The following is a 27,161-nucleotide window of genomic DNA, read 5'->3' on the forward strand; positions in this document are numbered from 1 at the left end:
GACCATCCGTTTATATTCCTCTATTCCCAGTCAGTCATGTGGCTATCTAGATAAGTCTTAAAAGGACAAAGAACATTATTGTGTTAATCCAGGGTGCTGCCTTTCCTTTCTCATTTTTGGACTTGTATCTCTCAGGATTTTGTGCGCACGATTTTCAGTGCGGATGCTGTGAATGTTTTAAAGAGTGAAGCATGATGAAAGATGCAGATGCGGTTGAGGGTGTGGTTGAGAGTGTGGTCTCGGGGAATGCAGGAAGTGAAGGAGGTATTTGTTCTGATTCAAAATATTTGTAAATATGAAGAATCTTGGTTCGACAATGTGAAACGGAAACAGAGGGACACCCAGTCCCACAGTGGGTCTGTGGCTGTACAAACAGCAACTTGGTTTCCAACAACTGGAGAAGACATTTGGGGCCAGAAGGTCCAACTCAGGCTGGGGTTGCCCATACAGTAGCAATCAGCCTCAGGGCAAACAGGCAGATGTTGCTGGTGGGGTCCTGCCGCCTAAAGGAGAAGGCAACAAGAAAGGACAAAAGGAAAATCAGTGTAACTCATTATACCCCTGGCTGAGTCACCCCACTTTGCTACAGGTTGAGTAAAGTTACAGAAAGACCAGGGGAATTCTGGCACAATCCGTCACCTGTTTCAAGTGAAGCAATAGCAACCAGGCATTGCAATTAATTTCAGTGGCCATGGTTTGTGGGATGAATTATCCATGGTTCTCACATTGTGCTATCCTATTGGGAAGTGTGTATATATGCTAGTGTGTATGGATATGGTTATCTGTGTGCAGTTGTGCATACATGCATGTGGCTGTGTCCTTGCATTTTGCACTCTATACTGACACACAAAGAAAGAATGTCCCTTGGAACAAGTTATCAGGTTCAGGCTTGGAACAAGGGTTAGAGTCTTGGGGAGCAGGATGAAGTGAGGGAGTAAATTCTGATCTTGATATCGGTCAGTAATCTGGGAGGCAGTGGATTCATCAAGGGTAGTGATGGGTTCAGGTTGACTAACATTGTGACTAAGCTGTAACGCTGTGAGTAATGCTGTGATTAATGGGGTGTGAAGGAGAAAGCTCAGTAGACTGACAAATTCTTGAAAATACAATGTGCATCTGCAGTATGCTGTAAGCTGTGTCAATACTAAACCTCCAGTGCAAAGAGTCAGAGCTACACAGATTAAAATAAAACACTGATCACACGTAACTTGAAAGGCCTGTCAAAGACAAAAACACAGCCAAATGGCAGCAACGTTAAAGTACCTTTGCATTTTTCACAACAGCCTCCTCGCTGTTTGATAACGAGAGCACAATCTTTGTGCAGTGCAGGACATTTCTCTCTTGTACATCTTACTTCTCCATTCTGAGTAACAACAAAAAAACAGAATTGATAAGTAATGCAATGCAATAAACCAGGTGTAAAAAATATACTGACTGATCAACATGCATCAAGTAGTAATGAACAGCAGCGAGAGACCAGGGAACATGTACAGAGTAATGGTGAACAGCAGTGAGAGACCAGGGAACATGTACAGAGTAATGGTGAACAGCAGTGAGAGACCAGGGAACATGTACAGAGCAGTAATGAACAGCAGTGAGAGACCAGGGAACATGTACAGAGTAATAATGTACAGCAGCGAGAGACCAGGAAACATGTACAGAGTAATAGTGTACAGCAGCAAGAGCCCAGGGAGCATTATAGAGTAATGGTGAACAGCAGCAAGAGACCAGGGAACATGTATAGACGAATGATGAACAGTGAGAGACCAGGGAACATGTATAGAGTAATAATGAACAGCAGCGCGAGACCAGGGAAACATCAAAACTCAAGAATTCAAAAGAGAGTTTCAGATTATCAAGAGAATAGAACCAAACTCTCAAACCTTGCCAGTTGTTAATTATTCCTTCATTTATTGACCCAAATGTTTTGGTTTCATTCAAAAGTGAGTGTCACATAGCAGCATTACTGTTACACAGTATCTACAGCACACAAACAGGCCATTCGGCCCCAAAGGTCCATGCTGGTGATGATGATTCACATCATTGCTCTCTTACCTTATCAGAAAATTGATCATTTGTTTGTGAATGCTTTACATCAGATGCACAAATATGTCTCTGATCACTCTCACCTCTTCCTGAATGACCTACCTTGGAAAAGTGCAGCACATATTCACCAGAATAACAACAGATCTTAAAGGGTTCAATCATGAGAACTTGAGTTCCCTTCAGAATTAGAGATGAAGGGGTGATGTAATTGAGCTGTTTAAGATGATTAAGGCATTTGGTAGGGTGGATAGAGAGAAATTAATTTTTTGAGATTTGTTTAGGGAGCATAAATATTCTCACCCAAAAAGCTATCATTCTGGGGATCAAGTGGAGCTTCAGAGATGGTTTCTGAATGAAGAAGTGAATAGAGGACAAATTCTTTGAGACTCAGGAATGGTCTCCCCACTCTCTAAAGTATAACATTCACATTGATATTTTTTATTGTCCACCATTTAAGGCATCTGCAGTTGAGTTAATAAAATTTCGACCCCGGCCTGCCATAAACCACAGCACAAGGTTGAACTAAATTCTTTTGCAATGGCATAAACCTGTTTTTAGATTTGCAATTCTGCATTCTATCTTTCATGAAATCAATAAAATTCGAGTAACATCTGTGTCAAATTCAGTTAATGAAGTGGTCATGAGAGAGATGGAATTCAATAATTATATACTCTGCAGCAAACTCCAATCAGCTTTCATCAATGCAAAACCAATGATTAATGTAATAATGTGCCATACTGCAGATTGAGGGCTGCATATTAATACCAGACTCCTTTCTCTGGCTTCTTAATGAAGGATATCATTCATGATTCATCACTTGCTAATAAAATGGGTCGAGAATGAAGTTACTCCTTCTTGCAAATCAAAAAAAAAACTCTGCCACAAGTTTGCATTGTTTGGTTGGTGACCTTTAACCTATGCAGGAAATGAATTGATGATTGCTTAAAATGCATTTCTCTTATTTAATTAACCTTACTCCAGTTTATTAGAAAAGAAAACGTTATTACAGAATTTCTGTATAAAGGTAGATATTCTGTTGTCTCACTAAGCCACTTAGGTCAGGAGAACTCCAGGTTTAAATGTTGCTCTGTAGGGAGTTACTCAATAAGCTGGAGTGGCTCTGCAACTGGATTCATGGCCATGTATAACAGACAATGTATATATAACAAACCAACAGGACTGCCCACTGGTGACCTCTGTGGTGGCCAAATGTTGGCTTGGCCAAGGTGCCGACAATACAACTCATGTACCAAGTCAAAGCATGCAGGAACTGCACTACAGCATGAAGCCTTGCTTCCAGGAGAACAGAACACATTCCCTTAAAACTGCACAACAACACATCAATATTCCCACAAGAATTGTAAAGTAGGGGAAAAGGTAATATCTGAACAAGATGAGAAAATGAGAAAAGAACAAAGTACACAGGAACGGGCCCTTCAGCCACCAAGCCTGCATCGATCACATTGTCCTATCTAAACCAACTGCCTGTATCGTTCCATTCCCCGTCTGTTCATGTGTCTATCCAGATAAGTCTTCAATGTTGCTGACATGTCTACTTCAACTTGGCAGTGCATTCCAGGCCCCCTCCACCACCTTCCGTATAAAAAGCTTCCCTGCACATCTCTACTGAACCTTTCCCCCCTTACCTTGAACTTATGCCCCCTCGGAATTATCGTTTCTGGCGTAGGAAAAAGCTTCCAACTGTTCACCCTATCTTACCCCTCATAATTTTATAAACTTCTATCAGTTCGCCCCTCAGCTTCCGTTTTTCCAGGGAGAACAATCCCAGTTTATTCAATCTCTCTTTATACCTATACCCTCCATACCAGGCAACATCTTGATAAACCTTTTCTGTACTCCCTCCAAAGCCTCCACATCTTTCTAGTAGTGTGGCGATCAGATTTGAACACAGTATTCCAAATTTGGCCTAACCAATGTTTTATACAACTGTAACATGATTTGCCAATTTTTATACTCGATGCCCTGTCCAATGAAGGCAAGCATGCCATATACTTTCTTCACCACCTTTTCCACCTGTGTTGCCACTTTAGGGATCTGTGGACCTGTACTCCCAGATCTCTGTGTGTGCCTATGCTCCCGATGGTTCTGCCATTTATTTTATAACTCCCACCTGAATTGGATCTCCCAAAATGCATTACCTCGCATTTGTTCGGATTAAATTCCATCTGCCATTTCTCTGTCCAATTTTCCAGCCTAACTATATCCTGCTGTATTCGCTGACAATCTTCATCACTATCCGCAACTCCACCAATCTTAGTATCATCCACAAACTTGTTAATCAAACCAGTTACATTTTCTTCCAGGTCATTTACATATATTACAAATTGCAGAGGTCCCAGCTCTGATCACAGCGGAACATCACTAGTCAGTGGTAGCTATGATGTGGAGATGCCGGCATTGCAGTTATAGACCTCCATAAGAGACTAGTTACAGACCTCCATTCAGAAAAACACCATTCCAATGCTATCCTCTGTCTTCTACAGCCAAGCCAGTTCTGAATCCATCTAGCTAGTTCACCCTTGAACCCGTGTGATTTAATCTTTTGCACCAACCTGCTATGGGGGATCTTGTCGAATACTTTACTGAAGTCCCTGTAGACAACATCTTCAGCCCTTCCCTTGTCAATCATTTTCATCACTTCTTCAAAAAACTCAATCAAATTAGTGAGACATGACCTCCCTCGTACAAAACCATGCTGTCTACTGCTAACAAGACCATTCAGTTCCAAATGTGTATCGAGCTATCCCTAAGAATCTTCTCCAACAATTTCACTATCATTGACGTTAAGCTCACTGGCCTATAATTACCCTGGTTATCCTTGCTGCCCTTCCTAAATAATGGGACAACATTGGCTCCAATCTTCTGGGCCTCACCTGTGGCCAACGAGGAAATAAAGGTTTCTGTTAGAGGCCCAGCAATTTCAACTCTTGTCTCCCTCAGTAATCTAGGATAGATGCCATCTGGCCCTGGGGATTTGTCTACCTTAATGCATTTTAATATACCTAACACTTCCTGCCTCGTAATGGTGACTTGCTTTAGAAGGTTTACACACCGCTCTGAGACACCATCAATCAATGTGTCCCTCTCCTTTGTGAATACCAATGCAAAGGATTCAGTAAGATAGGAAACTCCAGAACAGTAGGGAGGGGCGGGGAGCTGGCCATCCTGGGTGTTGCCATGAAATATTTCTTTGCACAGAAGGGAATGGAAATCTGGAACTTTCTCCCCTTGTGGTTACTGGAAGGTTGAAGACTGAGATGGATTGATTTTGTTGGGTAAAGATGAGAGATATGGAGCAAAGTGGGGCAGGAAAGTGGAAAGTGCTGATATAGATCTGCCTGATCTGAAGGAATATTGGATTGGATTTGAGGGGCTGAATGGGCTCTTCCTGTTTCTACACCACTAGAGAATTAACACCCAAACCAGAAACAATAGATACTTCACAAAACCATGGAGCTAAATCGCTTCACAAAAGGTTTGAACACTCCGGAGTCATAACACTCTCATCTAACTGGGATGCAGCAATCAAGTTCACTGATTTTCTAGAAGATATTCCTTCACCTTTACCTCTAATTTTACCTTTTTTATCTTCTCCATTTTAATGTTAATTGCAACATTCAGTTGGTCAGTCAGGTAAGATTAAACAGTTTCTCCATTCCCACCTTTCCCTTGGTGTTCTTACTTCAGATATGAACAAAGCCACTGGACTTTAGACACGGTTAATGGTCACTGGCCATTGAACACACTTAATGGTCACTGGGCTGTGGACATGGTTAATGATCACTGGGCTGTGGACAAGGTTAATGGTCACTGGGCTGTGGACATGGTTAATGGTCACTGGGCTGTGGACATGGTTAATGGTCACTGGGCTGTGGACATGGTTAATGGTCACTGGGCTGTGGACAAGGTTAATGGTCACTGGGCTGTGGACATGGTTAATGGTCACTGGGCTGTGGACATGGTTAATGGTCACTGGGCTGTGGACACAGTTAATGGTCTTTGCACTTTTTACACAGTTAATGGTCACTGGGCTTTAGACACGGTTATTGGTGCAAGTCTCACAGAGAATATTATTCAAAAAGAAACAAGTTACTGAAGCTTTTCATTTTGCACCTATCATGACGAACAAAATAATTCCAAATTTCAAACAATCACAACAAGTTGGCTGGAATTTTCCAGCCATTCACTCTATTTTCAGTCTGAGGGTGCACACCCACCATGCGGGTTTCCAGGCAGTGAGGCATGCATTCAGTGGGAGGCCCCACTGACAATAGCAGGACCAGAAGAGCCCATCACCAGCCAATGGCGGGCCACCATTGCTGCGGCAAAACATGTGGCGTGTTGCATGGAAAATCCCACTGACTCTGGAGAGAACAATTGGCTCCCCAAACTTCAAACAAGTGCAAGGCTTAAACATATTCCTTTTGTTTGCAGTGATTGGATCCCTGTGTACCAATGTGTGTGGCTTCTAGAAAACAGAAATGAGACACATTATGAGCTGGACTGACTATCGAAATACGTCTTGATGATTGGCTGACTAAATCAACATCTTCCTTGTTCATAACAGGCCAAGCTAACAAAACCCAAAATGAAACGCGCAGGGTGATATTTTCCCATCCCACTCGCCACAGGAATCGTAGCAGGTAGGACACGGACTATGCAAAGGTCAGTTGACCTCAGGCGGGAATTTCAGGCCTTGGGGGGAGCACGGCTGGAAAATCCCACGTCTATTGCCTGACGGGAATTCCACAATTGGGCAGCACTTACTGAACAATACTGAGTGTGCTAATTGCTCATTTCTTTTCCAATCAATTTAAAATAATCAGTTAATCTTGTGACATGGTTCATTTATGCTCATTTACAGTTCCCTGTTGTTTTCTCCATGGCAACACCTCAGCCAGTCAGAGTTGACTTGCCAATCAGCCCTTTTCTCCTATAGTATAAATTCTTGAGATTGTTTGAAATTTGGCATTTATCTTTGTCTTTTGTAGGTAAAAGAGGCCTATCATGTTCAGGCTTTACTGATGGGCAAATGCTCTCATACTCACTTGGTTTTGAGGTGGGAAGGGGCTTTCTGGCAGCCTTTTATTGTATTTCATGCATGCATTTAAGAACATAAGAACATAAGAAATAGGAACAGGAGTAGGTCATCTAGCCCTTCGAGCCTGCCCCGCCATTCAATAAGATCATGGCTGATCTGTCGCTGCTCAGTTCCACATTCCCGCCCTCTCCCCATAACCCTTAATCCCCTCTCTTATCAAAAACCCATCAACACGCGTCTTAAAAATATTTAGCGAGGCAGCCCCCACCACTTCAACGGGCAGAGAATTCCAGAGATTCACCACCCTTTGAGTGAAGAAGTTCCTCCTCAACTCCGTTCTAAACCGCTCCCCCCTTTATCTTGAGGCTGTGCCCCCTAGTCCTACTGTCTTTTTTGAGCGGGAAGAGTGTCTCCACCTCTATCCTATCCATCCCATTCATCATCTTATACGTCTCAATGAGATCTCCCCTCATTCTTCTAAACTCTAACGAGTACAAGCCTAGTTTATTCAGCCTCTCCTCATAGCTCAACCCCCTCAACTCTGGTATCAGCCTAGTAAACCTCCTCTGCACTCCCTCCAAGGCCAAAATATCTTTGCGCAGGTGCGGTGCCCAAAACTGCACACAGTACTCCAGCTGCGGCCTCACCAATGCCCTAAACAGCTGCAGCAAGACCTCCCTACTTTTATATGCAATCCCCCTTGCTATGAAGGCCAGCATCCCATTCGCCTTCCTGACCACCTGCTGCACCTGCAAGCTGGATTTTTGCGACTCATGCACAAGGACCCTGAGGTCCCCCTGCACCGTCGCCTGCTGCAGTTTTTCGCCACGTAAGTAATAGTCCTTCCTACCATTATTCCTACCAAAGTGGACCACCTCACACTTGCCAACATTAAATTCCATTTGCCATTTCCTGGCCCATTCGCCCAGCCTATCTAGATCCTTCTGCAGACTCTCCACACCCTCTGCACAATTTGCCGTTCCCCCAATCTTGGTGTCATCAGCAAATTTCGACACCCTACACTCGGTTCCCTCCTCCAGATCATCTATATAAATGGTAAAAAGCTGAGGCCCCAGCACCGACCCCTGGGACACTCCACTAGTCACCATCCGCCAATCCAAATAGCACCCGTTGACTCCCACTCTCTGCCTCCTATTTGACAACCAATCCTCTATCCACGCTAACACCCTACCCCCAACTCCATGTCCCTCGACCTTCTGCAATAACCTCTTGTGAGGTACTTTGTCAAACGCCTTCTGAAAATCCAGAAAGACCACATCCACCGGCCCTCCTCTATCCACCGCCCTAGACACATCCTCATAGAACTCCAGTAAATTTGTCAGACACGACTTCCCTTTAATGAAACCGTGCTGCGTCTGCTCTATCAAGCAGTTCCCTTCAAGATGCCTCGCAATTTCCTCCTTAATGACGGATTCTAACATTTTAGAATTGAATGTAAGAATCAAATTACAAAAAATAATTTTAAAAATCTGCACTTAGCAACCAGGGCCCTGTGCCATGGTGACAGGTTTTCACTGAGGCCAATTTATCAGGAAATACACCATAAAATTCTCAGTTCATTAAAGAAGCAAAGAGTGCCTTCAGATCCATGCCGTGAACAAGCTCACATTCTGTATGTCTGTAAGTAAATCACGTCAGGAAATGTAGCTTTCAAAGATTGTTGTCAATGCTGCTGAAAATATTTCCAAATTAAAACCAAAAGGCTAAAAATTCTGCTGCTGAAGACTGTCCTTTCATTAAACTGGCAGTCTGCCTGCCTTCTCCTGGAAACCAGCAATCCTACTGAAGGAGTTAGGAGCCAGCACTGATAGCCTAAACATGCCTGGCTGGATAAGCAAGTATTAATTACCCAACTCTTACTTTTACACAGAAATCACAACCCAGTGACAAGGTTGTTCAGTCAAACTGGTCTGTGCTGGAGTTTCTCCTCCACATGCCATTTCTGTCAGTGTGTTCCTTTATACCTTTCCCTTCAGTCATTTTCCAAACATATTCTTAAATAGCCTCTGCTTCAAGCGCTTACTCCAGTTGTGATTCCACAGCCCCACATCCTCTATGCAAAACATGTTCCTCCTGCTCTCAACCCTAAATCTCTTCCATTTAATCTGATATCTACACCTCCTTAATGTAGAGCAGCAGTCACTGGAAACAGTCAAAATGATCAGAGCCGACAGGAGGGTAAGGGGAATTAGAAAGATAATAAAGTATGATTTTCAGAAATGGACTCACACATTAAAACACACACACACAAACATCCATTCACACACATTCACATACACAAACACGCATTCACATAAACAACATTTGCACATACATACATTCACACAGACACACATTCATACATTCACACACACACACATTCATACATTCACACACACACACATTCATACATTCACACACACACACATTCATACATTCACACACACAGATAAACACATATTCACACAAACAACATTCACGGTCAGACACAAACATACATTCAGGCATAAAAACACACATTCACAGACACATGCACACATTCACACACAAAAACACACATTCTCACACACACATGAACAAGCATGCACATACATAGACACATACATGACAGAATTATACATATAAAGTTTGGGTGCATGCTGACCCAGAAATGTGTAAAATCACGTGAGAAGATGTTGGATACGTGTCTGTTGTCATCATGCCCTTGTGTGGTATTGCGCTTGATTGGTGCGTTCTTGAGTGCCTATTGACAATCAAGAAGCTAATTTAAATGAATTAACCAGCAATGGACTGAGATTTTACGTGGTCTGCCATTATAGTTGTTGGACAGATCGATTGGCCAGGCGGCCCTTACACTTTAGCTTCAACTTTGATCCAGGGTGGGGTGAAAGGTCAGCGCTGAAATAAAATGAACAAATGTGTCTGGGGTCTGTGTATGAGTGTGTTGCCCATAGTTTCTCCATCAAGGTTTAATTTGTACATGTCCGCGCTCTCTGAGATAGCACCACAGTGGCTGCCCCCTGAGGGAACACACTGGAAACACTAGCCCACACTCTGCCTTTACATAGTTCCTGTCCCCTTCTCGCTCTCCCCAGTATTGCTCAGCTTCTCATGGAGAGTATTTCACACTGGATAGCATTAATTGGGCAAGCAGCATGAAATTGCAATCCGGATCATGCACATACGTACAGTGGGCGGCACGGTGGTACAGTGGTTAGCACTGCTGCTTCACAGTGCCGAGGACCTGGGTTCAATTTCTGCTTTGGTCACTGTGTGGTATTTGCATGTTCTCTCCACATCCATGTGGGTTTCCTCCGGGTGCTCCGGTTTCTTCCCACAGTCTGAAAGACGCACTGGTTAGGTGCATTGGCCATGCTAAATTCTCCCTCAGTGTAACCCAAACAGGTACCGGAGTGTGATAACTCAGGGATTTTCATAGTAACTTCATTGCAGTATTAATGTCAGCCAACTTGAGATACTAATAAATAAAAAAAACAAACATATTGACATAGACACAGTCACACACAAATAAAACACAATGGATCAGAACACAGCATTGCAAATTCATTCATTCAGGGTGTTCTCAATTCCTGTGATACCACACTGCCCAATTGTAGCAGATCCATCAGTAAACACATTCCTTCCATATGGAGAATCTATTGTTATTTCCAGGATAACAGAGGCAGGATTTGAGGCTGCAGAGTGCTTCCCATGAGCATTGAATGATGGTAAATCACATTCAGTGGTTGCTGCGTCACGGGACCCATTACAGGTACGTTAAATCTTCATTTTATTCGTCCATTTTACCTTCGGGGAAGATTTCCTGTTTTCTTCATGTAGCAGAATCATAAATCTGTTTATCGAGAACAGATTCAGGATTCAGTTCATGAGGGTTTCCTTCCCTCCAGCTCTCAGTATTTAGACTAACAGAATGAGACTTCCAGCCATGCAATTGGCTATTTTTAATTATCTGATTATACAAAGTCTCAGTGGAAAAGGCAGCAAAAAATACAAAAGCTGACTGGATAATATGTTCCCCTATTGCCACTTACACTCCCGATTTGACTGAGGACTCTGAACAGCACAGTCTCACACTGACACAGGTTGATAAGTCTCCCACACTGGACAAAGAGAAGCTAGGTGAAGACTGAAGGATAAAGCAAGCTGGCAGGGATCTGGAATTGGCAGTTTGTGTCCCAGCTCTTTGCAGGGGTTCAAATCCACAGCTCTTTGTTTAAGGAGTGGCCGAGGGTCACCCACACATCAAGGTTTTTTAAGTAGCCTTTTGAAAAACTAATTTGACTCCAGAGTGGAGCAACAGTCAGATTATCACTCAGATTATCACTCTCACCAATAAATCCTTTGCGTTAAGTTGATTTTTCTCTAGACCCTAGCTATTATGGTAACACTACATTCTGCACTCTCTCGTTTCCCTCTCTATGAACTTTGTATAGCGTGCAAGACACAATACTGTATATTATTACATATGACAATAATAAATTAAACTGTTCAGTGTTGGGGCTCAGGATACAGAGTTTGTAGAGAGTCTGATAGGAAGATTTGGGTCAGCATCTCTGACAGTGCAGCACTCCCTCAGTACTGACCCTCTGACAGTGTGGCACTCCCTCAGTACTGACCTGCTGACAGTGCGGCACTCCCTCAGCACTGACCCTCTGACAGTGCGACACTCCCTCAGTACTGACCCTCTGACAGTGCGGCACTCCCTCAGTACTGACCCTCTGACAATGCAGCACTCCCTCAGTACTGACCTGCTGACAGTGCGGCACTCCCTCAGCACTGACCCTCTGACAGTGCAACACTCCCTCAGTACTGACCCTCTGACAGTGCGGCACTCCCTCAGTACTGACCCGCTGACAGTGCGGCACTCCCTCAGTACTGACCCTCTGACAGTGCGGCACTCCCTCATCACTGACCCTCTGACAGTGTGGCACTCCCTCAGGGCTGATCCTCTGGTTTGGCATTAACAGAAAATGGTATTTTAAAATCAGGATGGTGGGTCAGGAGTCATGCAGGTTCAACGATGGGGTCAGATGTTTGTTTACGAATGAATGAGATTGGGTTTGAAATGATATTCCACACCAATTAATCGGTTCAGGGATGGAGGGCAGTATCAGTGTAAATACTTGTAGCTCCTGGGGCAAAGAGCAGAAAAAATGCTCTAATTCTACTCCCAGACTCAGCCACATTTAGGGTGAGTGAGTCTGAGATATCACTGGGTCACTCAGGGTTATTATATGACATCGCTGGGCGTGGAGGTGCACTGAAGAATAAATCAGGCTTCCTGCTGTCATCAGGCTGCTGATCACTGTTTCCAGAGGTGGCACAATGGTTAGCATTGCTGCCTCAGTGCCAGGGACCTGGGTTCAATTCCAGCCTCAGGTGACTATGTGGAGTCTGCATGGGTTTCCTTCTGGTGCTCCAATTCCCTCCCACCCTTCAAAGATGTGTGAGTTAGGTTGATTAGCCATACTAAATTGTCCGTTAGTGTCAGGGGGATTGGCAGGATAAAAATGTGGGGTTACAGGGATAGGGCCTGGGTGGGATTGTTGTTGGTGCAGGTTCAAATGGCCTCCTTCTGCACTGTAGGGATTCTATGACTCTGTGATACTGGAACAGGTGCTGGAGTGTGGCAAATAGGGGACTTTTACAGTAATTTCATTGCAGTGTTAATATAAGCCAACCTGAGACACTAATAAATAAACTTATAAAAATATTTCACTCTACAGTTACATCCGTCCACTCCATCTGCACTAATAATCTCTCAAGGAAAACCAGGATTGTGCCAGGATTAATGTACTGATCTTGTGCCCTGTTTTCTGTATGTGCAGATAGTTCAATTTCCAGTCACACTGAGAGTGAATGAACACGCAGACAAAACAATGCAGACAATTTCTGCTGCTATACTGATGATTTCTCTATTACAACTGCTTGAAGCCCCCAATAATGATCTGGAGGTGGGGCGGGCTGTTAACGCGCAAGTAAGTGCGGCATGCAGGAATGGAACGGCCGTAGTTATGGGGGATTTCAATCTGCATATTGATTGGTCGGCCCATGTTGGACGTGGTGGGCTCGAGAAGGAGTTCTTGGAATGCTGCCGGGATAGTTTCCTGGAACAGTGTGTGTTGGAGCCGACGAGGGAGCGAGCTATCTTGGATCTGGTGCTATGTAATGAGGTGGGTAGAATTAGGGAACTTGCGGTGATCCTCTTGGGGAGAGTGATCATTGTATGGTAGAGTTTCTGGTGCAGATGGAGGAGGAGAAAGTGGGTTCCCGGACACGCGTCCTTTGTTTGAACAGAGGGGAGTACAGTAGGATGAGAGAAGAATTGGCGAATGTGGACTGGGGGAGCGCGTTGGAAGGTAGGTCTGCTGAGGAGCAGTGGAGGATCTTTAAGGAGATCTTTCTTGGTGCTCAGCAGAAATTTATTCCGATGGTCAAAAAGGACCGTAGGAGGAGAGGTAATAAGCCGTGGATAACGAAGGAGGTGAAGGAAAGTGTTAAATTAAAAGCGGAGGCGTTTAGAGTAGCTAAGAGTAGTGGGCGAGAAGAGAATTGGGAGAGGTTTAAATGTCAACAAAGATTGACAAAGAAGTTGATAAAGAAGGGCAGGAGAAACTATGAAGCTGGGCTAGCGCTTAATATAAAAAAGGATAGCAAGAGTTTTTATAAATATATAAAAAGGAAGAGGCTGGCTAGGGTGAACGTTGGTCCCTTAGAGGATGAGAAGGGGGACTTAGTGGTAGGGGATGGGGATATGGCGGAGGTCTTGAATAACTTTTTTGTTTCGGTCTTCATGGAGGAAGACGTGAATAATTTGTTGGATGTTCGAGATGGAAAGGTGGTAGGACTGGAGGGTCTCAATGACATTACTGTTACTAGAGAGGTGGTGCTCGACAGACTGGAGGGGCTGATTGTGGACAAGTCCCCAGGACCAGATGGAATGCATCCGAGGGTCCTGAAAGAAATGGCGGAGGTTATAGTGGATGCCTTGGTGGTTATTTTCCAGACGTCGCTGGATTCCGGGGAAGTGCCGGAAGATTGGAAAACGGCTAATGTTACGCCGTTGTTTAAGAAGGGTGCCAGGCAAAAGGCGGGGAATTATAGGCCTGTTAGTTTAACGTCTGTTGTGGGTAAAATGTTAGAATCCGTCGTCAAGGAGGAAATAGCGAGGCATCTTGAGGGGAACTGCTTGATAGAGCAGACGCAGCACGGTTTCCTTAAAGGGAAGTCGTGTCTGACAAATTTACTGGAGTTCTATGAGGATGTGTCTAGGGCGGTGGATAGAGGAGGGCCGGTGGATGTGGTCTTTCTTGATTTTCAGAAGGCGTTTGACAAGGTACCTCACAAGAGGTTATTGCAGGGGGCATGGAGTTGGGGGTAGGGTGTTAGCGTGGATAGAGGACTGGTTGTCAAATAGGAGGCAGAGAGTGGGGGTCAATGGGTGCTATTCGGATTGGCGGATGGTGACTAGTGGAGTGCCCCAGGGGTCGGTGCTGGGGCCTCAGCTATTTACCATTTATATAGATGATCTGGAGGAGGGAACCGAGTGTAGGGTGTCAAAATTTGCTGATGACACCAAAATTGGTGGAAAGGCAAATTGTGCGGAGGGTGGGGAGAGTCTACAGAAGGATCTAGATAGGCTGGGCAAATGGGCCAGGAAATGGCAAATGGAATTTAGTGTTGGCAAGTGCGAGGTGGTCCACTTTGGTAGGAATAATGGTAGGAAGGATTATTACTTACATGGAGAAAAACTGCAGCAGGCGACGGTACAGAGGGACCTCAGGGTCCTTGTGCATGAGTCGCAAAAACCCAGCTTGCAGGTGCAGCAGGTGATCAGGAAGGCGAATGGGATGCTGGCCTTCATAGCGAGGGGGATTGAATATAAAAGTAGGGAGGTCTTGCTGTGGCTGTATAGGGCATTGGTGAGGCCGCAGCTGGAGGACTGTGTGCAGTTTTGGGCGCCGTACTTACTCAAGGATATTTTAGCCTTGGAGGGAGTGCAGAGGAGGTTTACTAGGCTGATGCCGGAGTTGAGGGGGTTGAGCTATGAGGAGAGGCTGAATAGATTAGGCTTGTACTCGTTAGAGTTCAGAAGAATGAGGGGAGATCTCATTGAGACGTATAAGATGATGAATGGGATGGATAGGATAGAGGTGGAGAGACTCTTCCCACTCAGAAAGGATAGTAGGACTAGGGGGCACAGCCTCAAGATAAAGGGGGGGCAGTTTAGAACAGAGTTGAGGAGGAACTTCTTCACTCAAAGGGTGGTGAATCTCTGGAATTCTCTGCCCGTTGAAGTGGTGGAGGCTGCCTCGCTAAATATTTTTAAGACGCGGGTTGATGGGTTTTTGATAAGAGAGGGGATTAAGGGTTATGGGGAGAGGGCGGGAATGTGGAACTGAGCCACGACAGATCAGCCATGATCTTATTGAATGGCGGGGCAGGCTCGAAGGGCTAGATGGCCTACTCCTGCTCCTATTTCTTATGTTCTTATGTTCTTAAATCTGGTGAGGTGGTGGGTTCACTTAAGCTGCAGAGAAACATGAATCTGTCAGTAACTGAGAAACATGGCTGAATGAAAGATCTGGTGTGGATAAAAACAACAAAACAAAGAACAACCCAGCACGGGAAACAGGCCCTTCGGCCCAACGAGCCCGCGCCACCATTTCAACAAAGCATTTTCCTACACCGACCCTGCCCCGTGTGTATGTGAATGGTACCCCTAATGTAGCCAGATTCAGGGGAAAATAGTGTAGGGTCAATTTGGTACACCAATCAGCCTAAGAGCACATCTTTGGGGTGTGAGAGGAAACCGGAGCGCCCGGAGGAAACCCACGCAAGCACAGGGAGAATGCGCAAACTCCCACAGACACAGGCCCAAATCCATGTATCTGCACAGCTAGCAGTGATAGTCACTGAGCTGTTGTGGTGCCCATCTGCTGGTCCAGGATTAAGCACACACAGCGACATGAAGTACTAGGTCACTCTCGAAACATCCAAGAGCAGCCCACGCACGACCCACCATGTGCATGCCCCTCGTTTGACAACAAGGTGGACCGACACCTGTGGATTAAAAGAGACAATCCAATTAAAAGAGATAGTTCCTCCCGCGCCCTCTGAAGGCGCAGTATTAGTCAGAGGCCTGAATTAAACCTGCAAGTGAGTATTAATCAGAGGCCAGAACTAACCCTGCGAGTGAGTATTAATCAGGCAGCGTGAAATAACCCTGTGAGTATTAATCAGAGGTCTGAACTAACCTTGTGAGTGAGTATTAATCAGACAGCATGAAATAACCCTGTGAGTATTAATCAGAGGCCTGAACTAACCCTGCGAATGAGTATTAATCAGACAGCCTGAATGAACCCTGCAAGTATTAATCAGACAACCTGAACTAACCCTGCGAGTGAGTATTAATCAGACAGCGTGAACTGACCCTGCGAGTGAGTATTAATCAGATAGCCTGAACTAATCCTGCGAGTATTAATCAGACAGCCTGAACTAACTCTGCGAGTATTAAAGAGAGGCCTGAACTAAATCTGCGAGTATTAATCAGAGGCCTGAACTAACCCTGCGAGTGAGTATTAATCAGAGACCTGAACTAATCCTGCGATTGAGTATTAATCAGATGCCTGAACTTGCCCTGCAAGTGAGCATTAATCAGAGGCCTGAACTAACTCTGCAAGTGAGTATTAATCAGAGGCTTGAACTAACCCTGTGAGTGAGTATTAATCAGACTGAAGTAACCCTGCCAGTGAGTATTAATCAGACAGCCTGAACTAACTCTGCGACTGAGTATTAAAGAGAGGCCTGAACTAACTCTGCGAGCGAGTATTAATCAGAGGCCTGAACTAACCCTGCAAGTGAGTATTAATTAGAGGCCTGAACTAACGCTGCAAGTGAGTATTAATCAGACTGAAGTAACCCTGCCAGTGAGTATTAATCAGATGCCTGAACTAACCCTGTGAGTGAGTATTAATCAGATGCCTGAACTAACCCTGCGAGTGAGTATTAATCATAGGCTTGAACTAACCCTGTGAGTGAGTATTAATCATAGGCCTGAACTAACCCCGTGAGTGAGTATTAATCATAGGCCTGAACTAACCCTGTGAGTGAGTATTAATCATAGGCCTGAACTAACCCTGTGAGTGAGTATTAATCATAGGCCTGAACTAACCCTGTGAATGCTTTATTTCTTACAACTCAGCAAGCATCTTTCTCAAAAATCTGTTAATTTAAATCTAACCTGTAATTTTCTGTATCTCTCCCTCTTATCGAAGCCTTTGATTATTGAAAGTAAAAAACAATTATTATAATAAAAGTGTCACAGAAATATTCAAAATATTAACCTGAACTTCAAAGGTATCTTTCAAACAAGCACGTGAAAGAGTGATGCCAATTATGGTGAATGAGTTTTTGAGACAGAGAGCTCTGGACCTGGAATCTAGGCTGTAGAATCCCCACAATGCAGCCTCCATATTAAATAATGTCACAATGTCCTCTGTTGTTGTATGGGCATTAACTTACTGCGAAAGCAGCAGTTACGGATCAGTGTGTTCATCATAGGGATCTGATACCTAGTTGTTATTGCAGAGTGTGATCTAGAAGGTTAGAGCAACATGGTTCTGACTGGCAAGTTCCCAGTGAACCTTTTGTCTTAGTCCGTTAATACTGTGACAAAACATTGTGAAACATGTCAAAATGTTATCAGCCGAGATTTTATGATTGACAATTACTTTAAAGGATTCTACATGCGATCATCTTGAGAGCTCAGAATTAACATGCAAGTGGATCCCATGTCACTTATGATCAGGCGTGTACCCCTAATGTCCAATGCTTAGCCACTGAGATTATGTCCCCTGACCAGAAGACTTTCTGAAACTGAATTTAACGAGAGAACGTTGACTTCATTCCCAGCTATCACAGACGGCGAGCATATTTGTTCCCTCGGACTGGAAGACAAATCTGTCTCTATCCCAGTTTTGACATCCACTGGTTGCTGTCAATTAAACACACCCGTGAGTCAAGAAATGCCTAATCAGGGTGATAAAGATTGCACAAGTGTCTTTTTTTTGTATGACTGTTGACAGGGTTTTCTTTAATGATTCCTCACTGTCCGAAACAAGCTCGATCCTGTGGCCGCTGTGTGGATTTAAATTCCCAACAGCTACACTTAACCTGAAGGAAGGTTTTATTAAATATTGCGTCAAGATTTCTCCAAGGCCATAAAGTCAACGGATTCAGGAACATGAGAGTCACAAAAATCCAATTATTTTAAAAATTGCACCTCGTCATCACAGGAACAACAATAGGACTTGCCCATTTCCATTCCTCACAAGAGTTTGTGACCTTTATGAAATAAAGAAATCTTTCAGGATAAAATACAGAGTATAGCTCGCAAGGGGGTCCAGAGTACTGGGTGTGGGATTCCTGGTGTTCCTGATAGCCCAGTCCGAAAAATTAATGCCTGGGATGTTGCTGATCTCTCACCCCAGCTCAGAAACTCACTCCTATCAGAGAGACTCCCCAGAGTCCAGCACAACTCACTCTGTCACTGTGTGTTCCCTATGCAGAACGGAATTCTGACACTGAAACTGAAGATAATAATAGAATACAGGAATGGGGAGAAAGAAAACGCTTTACATTCATTGGAAAAAAAACCTGTTAATTAATCACTAATGTTGTAATTGGCTGCCTCTAGATTCAAGAATGACGCCTTTTCAGTGTCTGGCCTTTCTGCCACAGGACTGATTCTAGACCCGCAGGCCTTTGGGAAGGATGTCCCACTAGGTAGTGGGATTCAAAATGCTGGATTGGTTTCTTTTTTATTTCCTTTTCTGTTGATGCTCTGCCTATCATCTGGATTAATCTTTGTATAAACAGGGTCAGTGTCTGGATTAATCTTTATATAAACAGGGTCAGTGTCTAGATTAATCTTTATATAAACAGGGTCAGTGTCTGGATTAATCTTTGTATAAACAGGGTCAGTGTCTGGATTAATCTTTATATAAACAGGGTCAGTGTCTGGATTAATCTTTCTATAAACAGGGTCAGTGTCTGGATTAATCTTTCTATAAACAGGGTCAGTGTCTGGATTAATCTTTATATAAACAGGGCCAGTGTCTAGATTAATCTTTATATAAACAGGGTCAGTGTCTAGATTAATCTTTGTATAAACAGGGTCAGTGTCTGGATTAATCTTTCTATAAACAGGGTCAGTGTCTGGATTAATCTTTCTATAAACAGGGTCAGTGTCTGGATTAATCTTTCTATAAACAGGGTCAGTGTCTGGATTAATCTTTCTATAAACAGGGTCAGTGTCTGGATTAATCTTTCTATAAACGTGGTCAGTGTCTGGATTAATCTTTATATAAACAGGGTCAGTGTCTGGATTAATCTTTATATAAACAGGGTCAGTGTCTGGATTAATCTTTGTATAAACAGGGTCAGTGTCTGGATTAATCTTTATATAAACAGGGTCAGTGTCTGGATTAACCTTTATATAAGCAGTGTCAGTGTTTGGATTAATCTTTCGATAAACAGGGTCAGTGTCTGGATTAATCTTTGTATAAACAGTGTTGGCTACTCTCAATTATCAAGTACGTGATGGAAGAGGTCATCAATAGCACTAACAAGCACCACTTACTCAGCAATAAGATGCTCGGTGACGCCCAGTTTGGGTTTCTCCAGGGTCATTCGGCTCACGACCTCATTACAGCCTTGGTTCAAACAGAGCTGACTGCCAGAGGTGAGGTGAGAATGACTGCCCTCAAAAGGCCGCATTTGCCTGACTCTGACGTCAAGGCCCCAAGCTAAACTGGAGTAAATGGGAATCGGGTAGAAAACCCTCTGCTGGTTGGAGACATATCTGGCATAAAGGAAGATGGTTGTGGTTGTTGGATGTCTGTCATCTCAGTTAGAGCATCCATATCCAAATGCAGCAAGTCCTGGTTGATTTCCAGGCTTGCACTGACAAGTGGCAAGTAACATTCGTGCTACACAAATACCAGCCAATGACCATCTTTAAGAAGATAATCTAACCATTGTTCCTTGACATTCAATAGGATTACTATCACTGAACCCTGCTCCAGTTTCCTCCCACAGTGCAAAAGATGTGCTGGGTAGGTGCATTGGCTATGCTAAATTGTCAAAGAAGACAGAGGATAGCAATGGAAGGGTGCATTTTTCTGAATGGAGGGCTGTGACAAGTGGTGTTCCTCAGGGATCAATGCTGGGATCTTTGCTATTTGTAAGAGATATAAATAATTTGGAGGAAAATGTAACTGGTGGATTTGCGGACAGCGATGAGGACCATCAGAGGATACAGTAGGATGTAGATCAGTTGGAGAGTTGGGCGGAGAGGTGACAGATGGAGTTTAATCCAGATAAATGTGAGGTAATGCATTTTGGAAGGACTAATACAGATAGGAAATATACTGTAAATGACAGAACCCTTAAGAGTATTGATAGACAAAGGGATCTGGGTGAAGAGTTACACAGGTCACTGAAAGTGGCAATGCAGGTGGAAAGGGTTGTCAAGAAGGCATATGGTATGCTTGCCTTCATTGGCCCGGGCATTGAGTTTAAAAATTGGCAAGTCATGTTGCAGCTTTATAGAACCTTAGTGAGGCTGCACTTGGAATATAGTGTTCAATTCTGGTTGCCACACTACCAGAAGGATGTGGAGGCTTTGGAGAGGGTACAGAAAAGATTTAGCAGGATGTTGCCTGGTATGGAGGACGTTAGCTATAAGGAGAGATTGGAGAAACTTGGTTTGTTCTCACTGGAACAACGGAGGTTGAGGGGCTACCTGATAGAAGTCTACAAGATTATGGGAATGGATAGTCAGAAGCTTTTTCCCAGGGTGGAAGAGTCAATTACTAGGGGAACAGGTTTAAGGTGCGAGGGGCAAGTTTTAAAGATGTACAAGGCAGATTTTTTACACAGAGAGTTGAGGGTACAGGGAGAGATAGTGGAAGCAGTTACGATAGTGAGTTTTAAGGGGTGTCTTGACAAGTACATGAATAAGATGGGAATAGAGGGGTATGGTCCCCAGAAGGCAGTATGGTCGGTGCAGGCTTGGAGGGCCGAAGGACCTGTTCCTGTGCTGTAATTTTTTGTGTTCTTTTTATTTAAATTCTTCCTCATTGTACCTGAACAGGTGCCAGAGTGTTTAAATTTTTAAGTTAACAACATCCTGGGGGTTACCATTGACCAGAAACTGAACTGGACTAGCCATATAAATACTGTGGCTACAAGAACAGGTCTGAAGTTAGGAGTCCTGTTGCAAATAACTCTCCTCCTGACTCCACCACCCCCCCACAAAGCCTGTCCACCATCTACACCACACAAATCAGGAGTGTGATAGAATACTCTCCACTTGCCTGGATGGGTGCAGCTCCAACACTCAAGAAGTTCAACAATATCCAGGTCAAAGCAGCCTGCTTGATTGTCTGTGAAACAGGGGCCATTCACTTTCCCCACTACCGACAGTGTGTACCATCTGCAAGATGCACTGCAGAAACTCACCAAGGCTTCTTAGACAGCAGCTTCCATTTACACCACCACTACCATCGAAAAGAACAAGATAGCAGACACGTAGGAACACCAGTACCTGCAAGTTCCCCTCCAAGCCACTCACTATCTTGACTTGGAAATATATCGCCGCTGTTCCTTCACTATCAATGGGTAAAAATCCTAACAGCACTGTGGGTGTACCTACACGACAAGAACTGCATAGGTTTAAGAAAGCAGCTCATCAGCATTCTCTCAAGGGTAATTAGGGATGGGTATTAAATACTGGCCTAGCCGGTGATGCCTGCATCCATAGAACCATAGAATCCCTTCAGTGTAGAAGGAGGCCATTAGGCCCATCAAGTTTGCACAGACTCTCCAAAATCCAAGCAGCTCAGGCCCCACTTTAGGAATTCCCGTCAGCAACGTTTACAGCATCTTTTTTTAAAACGGGAACAAGGCAAAAGGAAGCTACCGGAGATGCACAGGTAGGTATAGCCCTCGGACAGAAAGAGGCATGTCCTGACACCGTCCTGTGGTAACCTGGCAGTGTCAGGGGGCAGTGCCAGGAGCTCACTATGGGGAGGGGCGGGGGGGTCCTGCGTCTGGGGCATGCTTTGTCTTTTCTGAGATCAGAGCACCCTTTCCAATCTCGGGATTCCCAACATTGCCAGCTTTTTCCATCCCCATCCAGTCAGTGTGATGGCATGGGCCACGCTTCCATTGTTTTTGCAAGTGCTGGATTATCTGGCAAATGTTGTTGGCTGTGTAGCTGGCGAGCATCACGGCACTGGCTTTCCCATCTGAGCCAGCACTCAGTACAAAAATGATAAAATTCCAGCCCAGAAACTGAACTGCACCCAGCCAAATAAACACAGTGGTTACTACAGCAGGTCAGTGGCTGGGAATTCTGTGGACAGTAACTCATCTCCTGACTTCCCAAAGCTGTCCACCATCTACAAGGCACAAGTCGGCTACTTGTTAGAGACCACATCCACCATCTTAAACATTCACTTCCTCCATCACTGATGCACAGTGACAGGCATGTGCACCATCTACAAGAGACACTGCAGCAACTCACCAAGACTCCTTCAACAGCACTTTCCTAACCCCCGACCTCTGCCACCTAGAAGGTCAAAGGTAGCAAACACAAGGGAACACCACCATCTTCATATTCCCGTCCTTGTCACTCACCATCCTGACTTGGAAATATATCACTGTTTCTTCACTGTTGTTGGGTCAAAACCCTGGAACTCCCTCCCTAACAGGTGTACATACACCACATGGACGGCAGCAGTTCAAGAAGGCAGCTCACTACCACCTTTTCAACGACAATTAGCGATGGGCAACAAATGTTGACCTAGCCAGTGACATCAATATCCCATGAATGAATAAAAACAATGTTTGGGACAATATGTGTGAGATGATGTTTCATAATAACACTAGAAAGATTAAACCCAGACATATTCACTCTCCTTAAGAGAAATCAAAGAAAATCAATAAGTGACCAACCTAACGGCATTGTCCTGTGTGTGGGAGAACACTCTCTAAGAAATCAGACTTTGGTCATCTGAAAACCTCATAACCTAATTTCATTTGAGGTCGATCAGAAGCTGTCACAAGCACATGCTTACCCTGTGAGGACCAATCCTTCCTGACAATGTCAAGACTTGGTTTCTTCATCCGCCTTACGCAGTGAGATTCTTTCAGAACAAAGACAGACAGGAAAAGACCTTCTGCTCCAAGTAGGTGGCCCAGACTAGAGGAAATCTTGCTAGTGTAGTTGATGTTGCAGACTGGCCCTTACGACAATATTAGAATGTTACAGCACTCAGGGCACCAGTGTGAGTTCGATCTGGAGCAGCTGAACTCTGCTCTCAAGACTATTGGGCATATTTGCCTAACCAAAGCTAGGCTTTTTAAAAAAAAGTACTGCAGATGCTGGAATTCGAAACAAGAAATGAAAATGCTGGAAAATCTCAGCAGGTCTGACAGCATCTGTGGAGAGGGAAACAGAGCCAATGTTTCAAATCTAGAAGGCTCTTCGTCAGTGCCCTCTCGACTCTCTCACAGGTGGAGAAGGTAGTCAAGAAGGCAAGTTTGCCTTCATCAGCCAGAGCATTGAGTTTAAAAATTGGCAAATCGTGTTGCAGCTTTATAGAATGTAGTTAGGCTGCACTTGGAATATAGTGTTCAATTCTGGTTGCCACACTACCAGAAGGATGTGGAGGCTTTGGAGAGGGTACAGAAAAGATTTATCAGGATGTTGCCCTGGTATGGAGGGCATTAGCTATGAGGAGAGGTTGGAGAAACTTGATTTGTTCTCACTGGAATGACAGAGCTTGAGGGGCAACCTGATAGAAGTCTACAAGATTATGAGGGGCATGGAAAGAGTAGGTAGTCAGAAGCTTTTTCCCAGGGTGGAAGAGTCAATTACTAGGGGGCATAGGTTTAAGGTGCAAGGGGCAAGGTTTAAAGGAAATGTATGATGCAAGTTTTTTTTTACACAGAAGGTATAAGTGCCTGGAACTCACTGCCGGGGGAAATGGTGGAAGCAGATATGATAGTGAGTTTTAAGAGGCATCTGGACAAATACATGAATAGGAAGGGTAGGGGGTTTTAGTTCAGTCGGGCAGCATGGTTGGTGCAGGCTTGGAGGGCTGAAGGACCTGTTCCTGTGCTGTAATTTTCTTTGCTCTTTGACTTGACTCGAAAATTAGCTCTACTCTGTCTCCACAGATGCTGTCAGACCTGTTGAGATTTTCTGGCATTTTCTGTTTTTGCTTGGCTTTTTAAAACATTACTCTGCCTTTTAAGTTATGAATTATTTTGTCATGGGCAATGCCAATAAAAATCAAACTGAAATTTCAGCTGTGCTGGTGCAATGTGCAAAAAGCAGATAATTTAAGCTGAACAATGGTCCCTGGACCAGGTACCATGTCCCTGGAAAAGGTGCCCGGTTGACCTGTCCCCAGTGTGGTCAATTTGGATCCTTCCAGTAGGGTGGGTTTCACTTGCAGGAAGGTATGGCAAGCTGCTGTAGACAAGGTGCGTTCTCTCAGGCATTGTAAACTGATGCAGAAGTCACATTCCATCCCTCCCACCCACCCAGGCCCTGTTGTCCTCAGCTTTCCTGTAAACTTTGGTTCACGATGACTCCAAAGCCAAAACGTCTGAGTAAGTTCTGAAGCAGTGGGAAAAGTGGACAAATGACCAAAGAGCCTGCAATGGGACCAGAGCGGAGGCCACAGCACATTTGACAGAATGGGCCCGTGTGGAGGAATGGGACCATGTGGCGGCATGTCAAGTCCCATTTCCCTGAGTACGCTTTAGAAAAGATGATGGGGTTAACACTGCATTGAACTGCCTAAACTATTACTGTGCCTATTCTCACCACAGACGCTGGTACGTTAAAAGTTTCCTGCTTTTGTTTCAGATTGATGTGGAGATGCCGGCGTTGGACTGGGGTAAACACAGTAAGAACCTGGTGTTGTCAGATTTCTTACTTTGTTTCAGATTGCCAGTGTTTGCAGTATTTTTGGTTTTCACTAGAGAAGCAAAATGCAGTGGAACCTTCCAGAATATATTGGGAGTCTCTTGCTGGCACTGAATTGTGAAGGGATTTACCAGAGCAAATAAATGTACAAACACCGCAGCAGGAACACCTGCAGGAACCATATCAACATTCCAGCATGGAGGGTTAGAAATAGCCTAGATTTATCGGGATATAAATGCTGGATTTGAGTTTGCAAATTGAAATCAGGAATGACATATGGATGTTTTTTGTTTGGAATGCAGAAACCCTAACATATGGATGGGCATGAGCTGGCTGCGGGTAATAAGCAGCAAATTAAATTGAGTGCAGGCTTGAAAAAGGCTGCAAGGCGCGAGTCCAGGCTGACCCAGTGACTGACAGAAAATCCTCTACTGAGGAAGTAACCCGTGTGGGTCTGTATTTGTGTCTCTGTGTATCTATATTTCTGGCTGTGCATGCTGTGCCTGTATGTTTCTGTGCCTGTGAGTTTCTGTCTGTCTTTTAGCTTTGACAAAGGGTCATCTGGACACGAAACATCAGCTCTTTTTTCTCCTTACAGATGCTGCCAGATCAGTTGCGATTTTCCAGCAGTTTCTCTTTTGGTGTGTGTGTGTGTGTGTCTCGGGTACTAACAAACTGCAACAGCCTCTTGGTCCCAATGCAAATGGGATCCCCGGGGGCCGGGACCCTCTGGGTACATACAGGAGCCTCCACGAGATCCTTGCGTCAGTCAGCACAACCACATTGTGACAATTCTCAGTCTCAGAATCCTGCTGAATTTCGCAAGAGAGTTTTTTCCCCCCCCAAGCTTGGGTTGGGATTCTCCCACAAACGATGGTTTTAAGTCAGCATTCTGTTTAACAAGGAGCAGATAATGCACCGAGTGTGTCTGTTGGGTCACCCAGCAGCCCTGCATCTTGTGAACTGTTGCACTGGGATGAATTGATCGCGATCTGTTTGCAAACACAAATCCAGGTGTAAATACGAATCGGCTCACATATTGAGACGGAGTGTGTGCTAGATCCTGCATTCAACTGCACTCCATTCGACTGCACTGCCTTTTAGTAATTACTTGCGACACATCAAACCCGTTCCTTTACCTGAGATTTGTGGTGAAACGGGACTTACCAAACACTGGCAGGAGATACAGGGGTTGTCGGTAATTCGCGGAATCTCTATCACGTCGCCTTCGTTCTCACAGCTTGCCACTGAGCCTACATATTGAATCAGCGACAGGGTTAGAGTGTTACCCAGAGTTTAGAAGGTAGCTCTGTTTAATAGCACAGGATGAGGATTTCTTACCTGTCAGAAGAGACGGGGAGACGGTGATCTGGGACAGACAAACTAGAATGCAGACGAGTAAACGGCTGTACAGGTCTGGCCAGTTTACCCGAGTGTTTCCGAAATTAAACAGCATCTTCAAAGAAGCAACTCCGGCAGAAACCAAATTGTCTCAGCGGCGGCAGCCCGGAATCTCTGAACCTGCTCAATCAGCTGTGTCCCAGTCTCTGAACCACAGTGTTCAACATCAAGCAGCCAGCCCCACACACACAGGCAGAGAGAAGCATCACTGACAGCTACACACCCTCACTCTCCTGATCATACATACTCGAGCAATGCCTGGGAGTTGGGGAGTGCAGGTCCCCGTCTGCAGGCGGGGCTGTGTGTGTGTGTGTGTGTGTGTGTGTGCTGTACCATCACACTGCTGTCTTCTCTGGCAGTCAGCGCCCGGGTGTCTGCCGGCCTCCCGGTTCACTCACAGCAAACTGAACAACAGCCTTGTTACTGACAGACTGCCAGGGCAAAACACCCACCTCCCCAGCACACCACCGACCACATGTCTTCCACTCACCTCTCAGCGGATTCAGACCCACCCTCCTCAACCCCTCTCCCCCTCAAAACCCTTTCCTCAGCCCCTCTCCCCCAAAACCTCCTCCTCAATCCCCTCTCCCCAGTCCCACTATCCTCCTCAGCCCTCTCTCTCCC

General features: G+C 44.7%; 1 protein-coding gene across 1 annotated transcript in view; it reads right to left on the reverse strand.

The window, feature by feature from the left end:
• bmper (BMP binding endothelial regulator) overlaps positions 1-26,854 on the reverse strand; it is a 66,682-nt gene extending 39,828 nt beyond the window's left edge. The window contains exons 1-3 of the mRNA XM_080193985.1: positions 26,478-26,854; positions 26,304-26,389; positions 1,264-1,363 (exon numbers count right to left, since the gene is read on the reverse strand). Of these exons, the coding sequence (XP_080050111.1) occupies positions 1,264-1,363; positions 26,304-26,389; positions 26,478-26,592 (301 nt within the window). The 5' untranslated portion in view covers positions 26,593-26,854. The remainder of the gene's footprint in view (positions 1-1,263; positions 1,364-26,303; positions 26,390-26,477) is intronic.
• Positions 26,855-27,161: the final 307 nt, after the last annotated feature.

The sequence above is a fragment of the Carcharhinus amblyrhynchos genome, chromosome 8 (assembly GCF_965287045.1).
Source record: "Carcharhinus amblyrhynchos chromosome 8, sCarAmb.v2.hapA, whole genome shotgun sequence".
In the NCBI taxonomy this organism is placed as follows: Eukaryota; Metazoa; Chordata; class Chondrichthyes; order Carcharhiniformes; family Carcharhinidae; genus Carcharhinus; species Carcharhinus amblyrhynchos.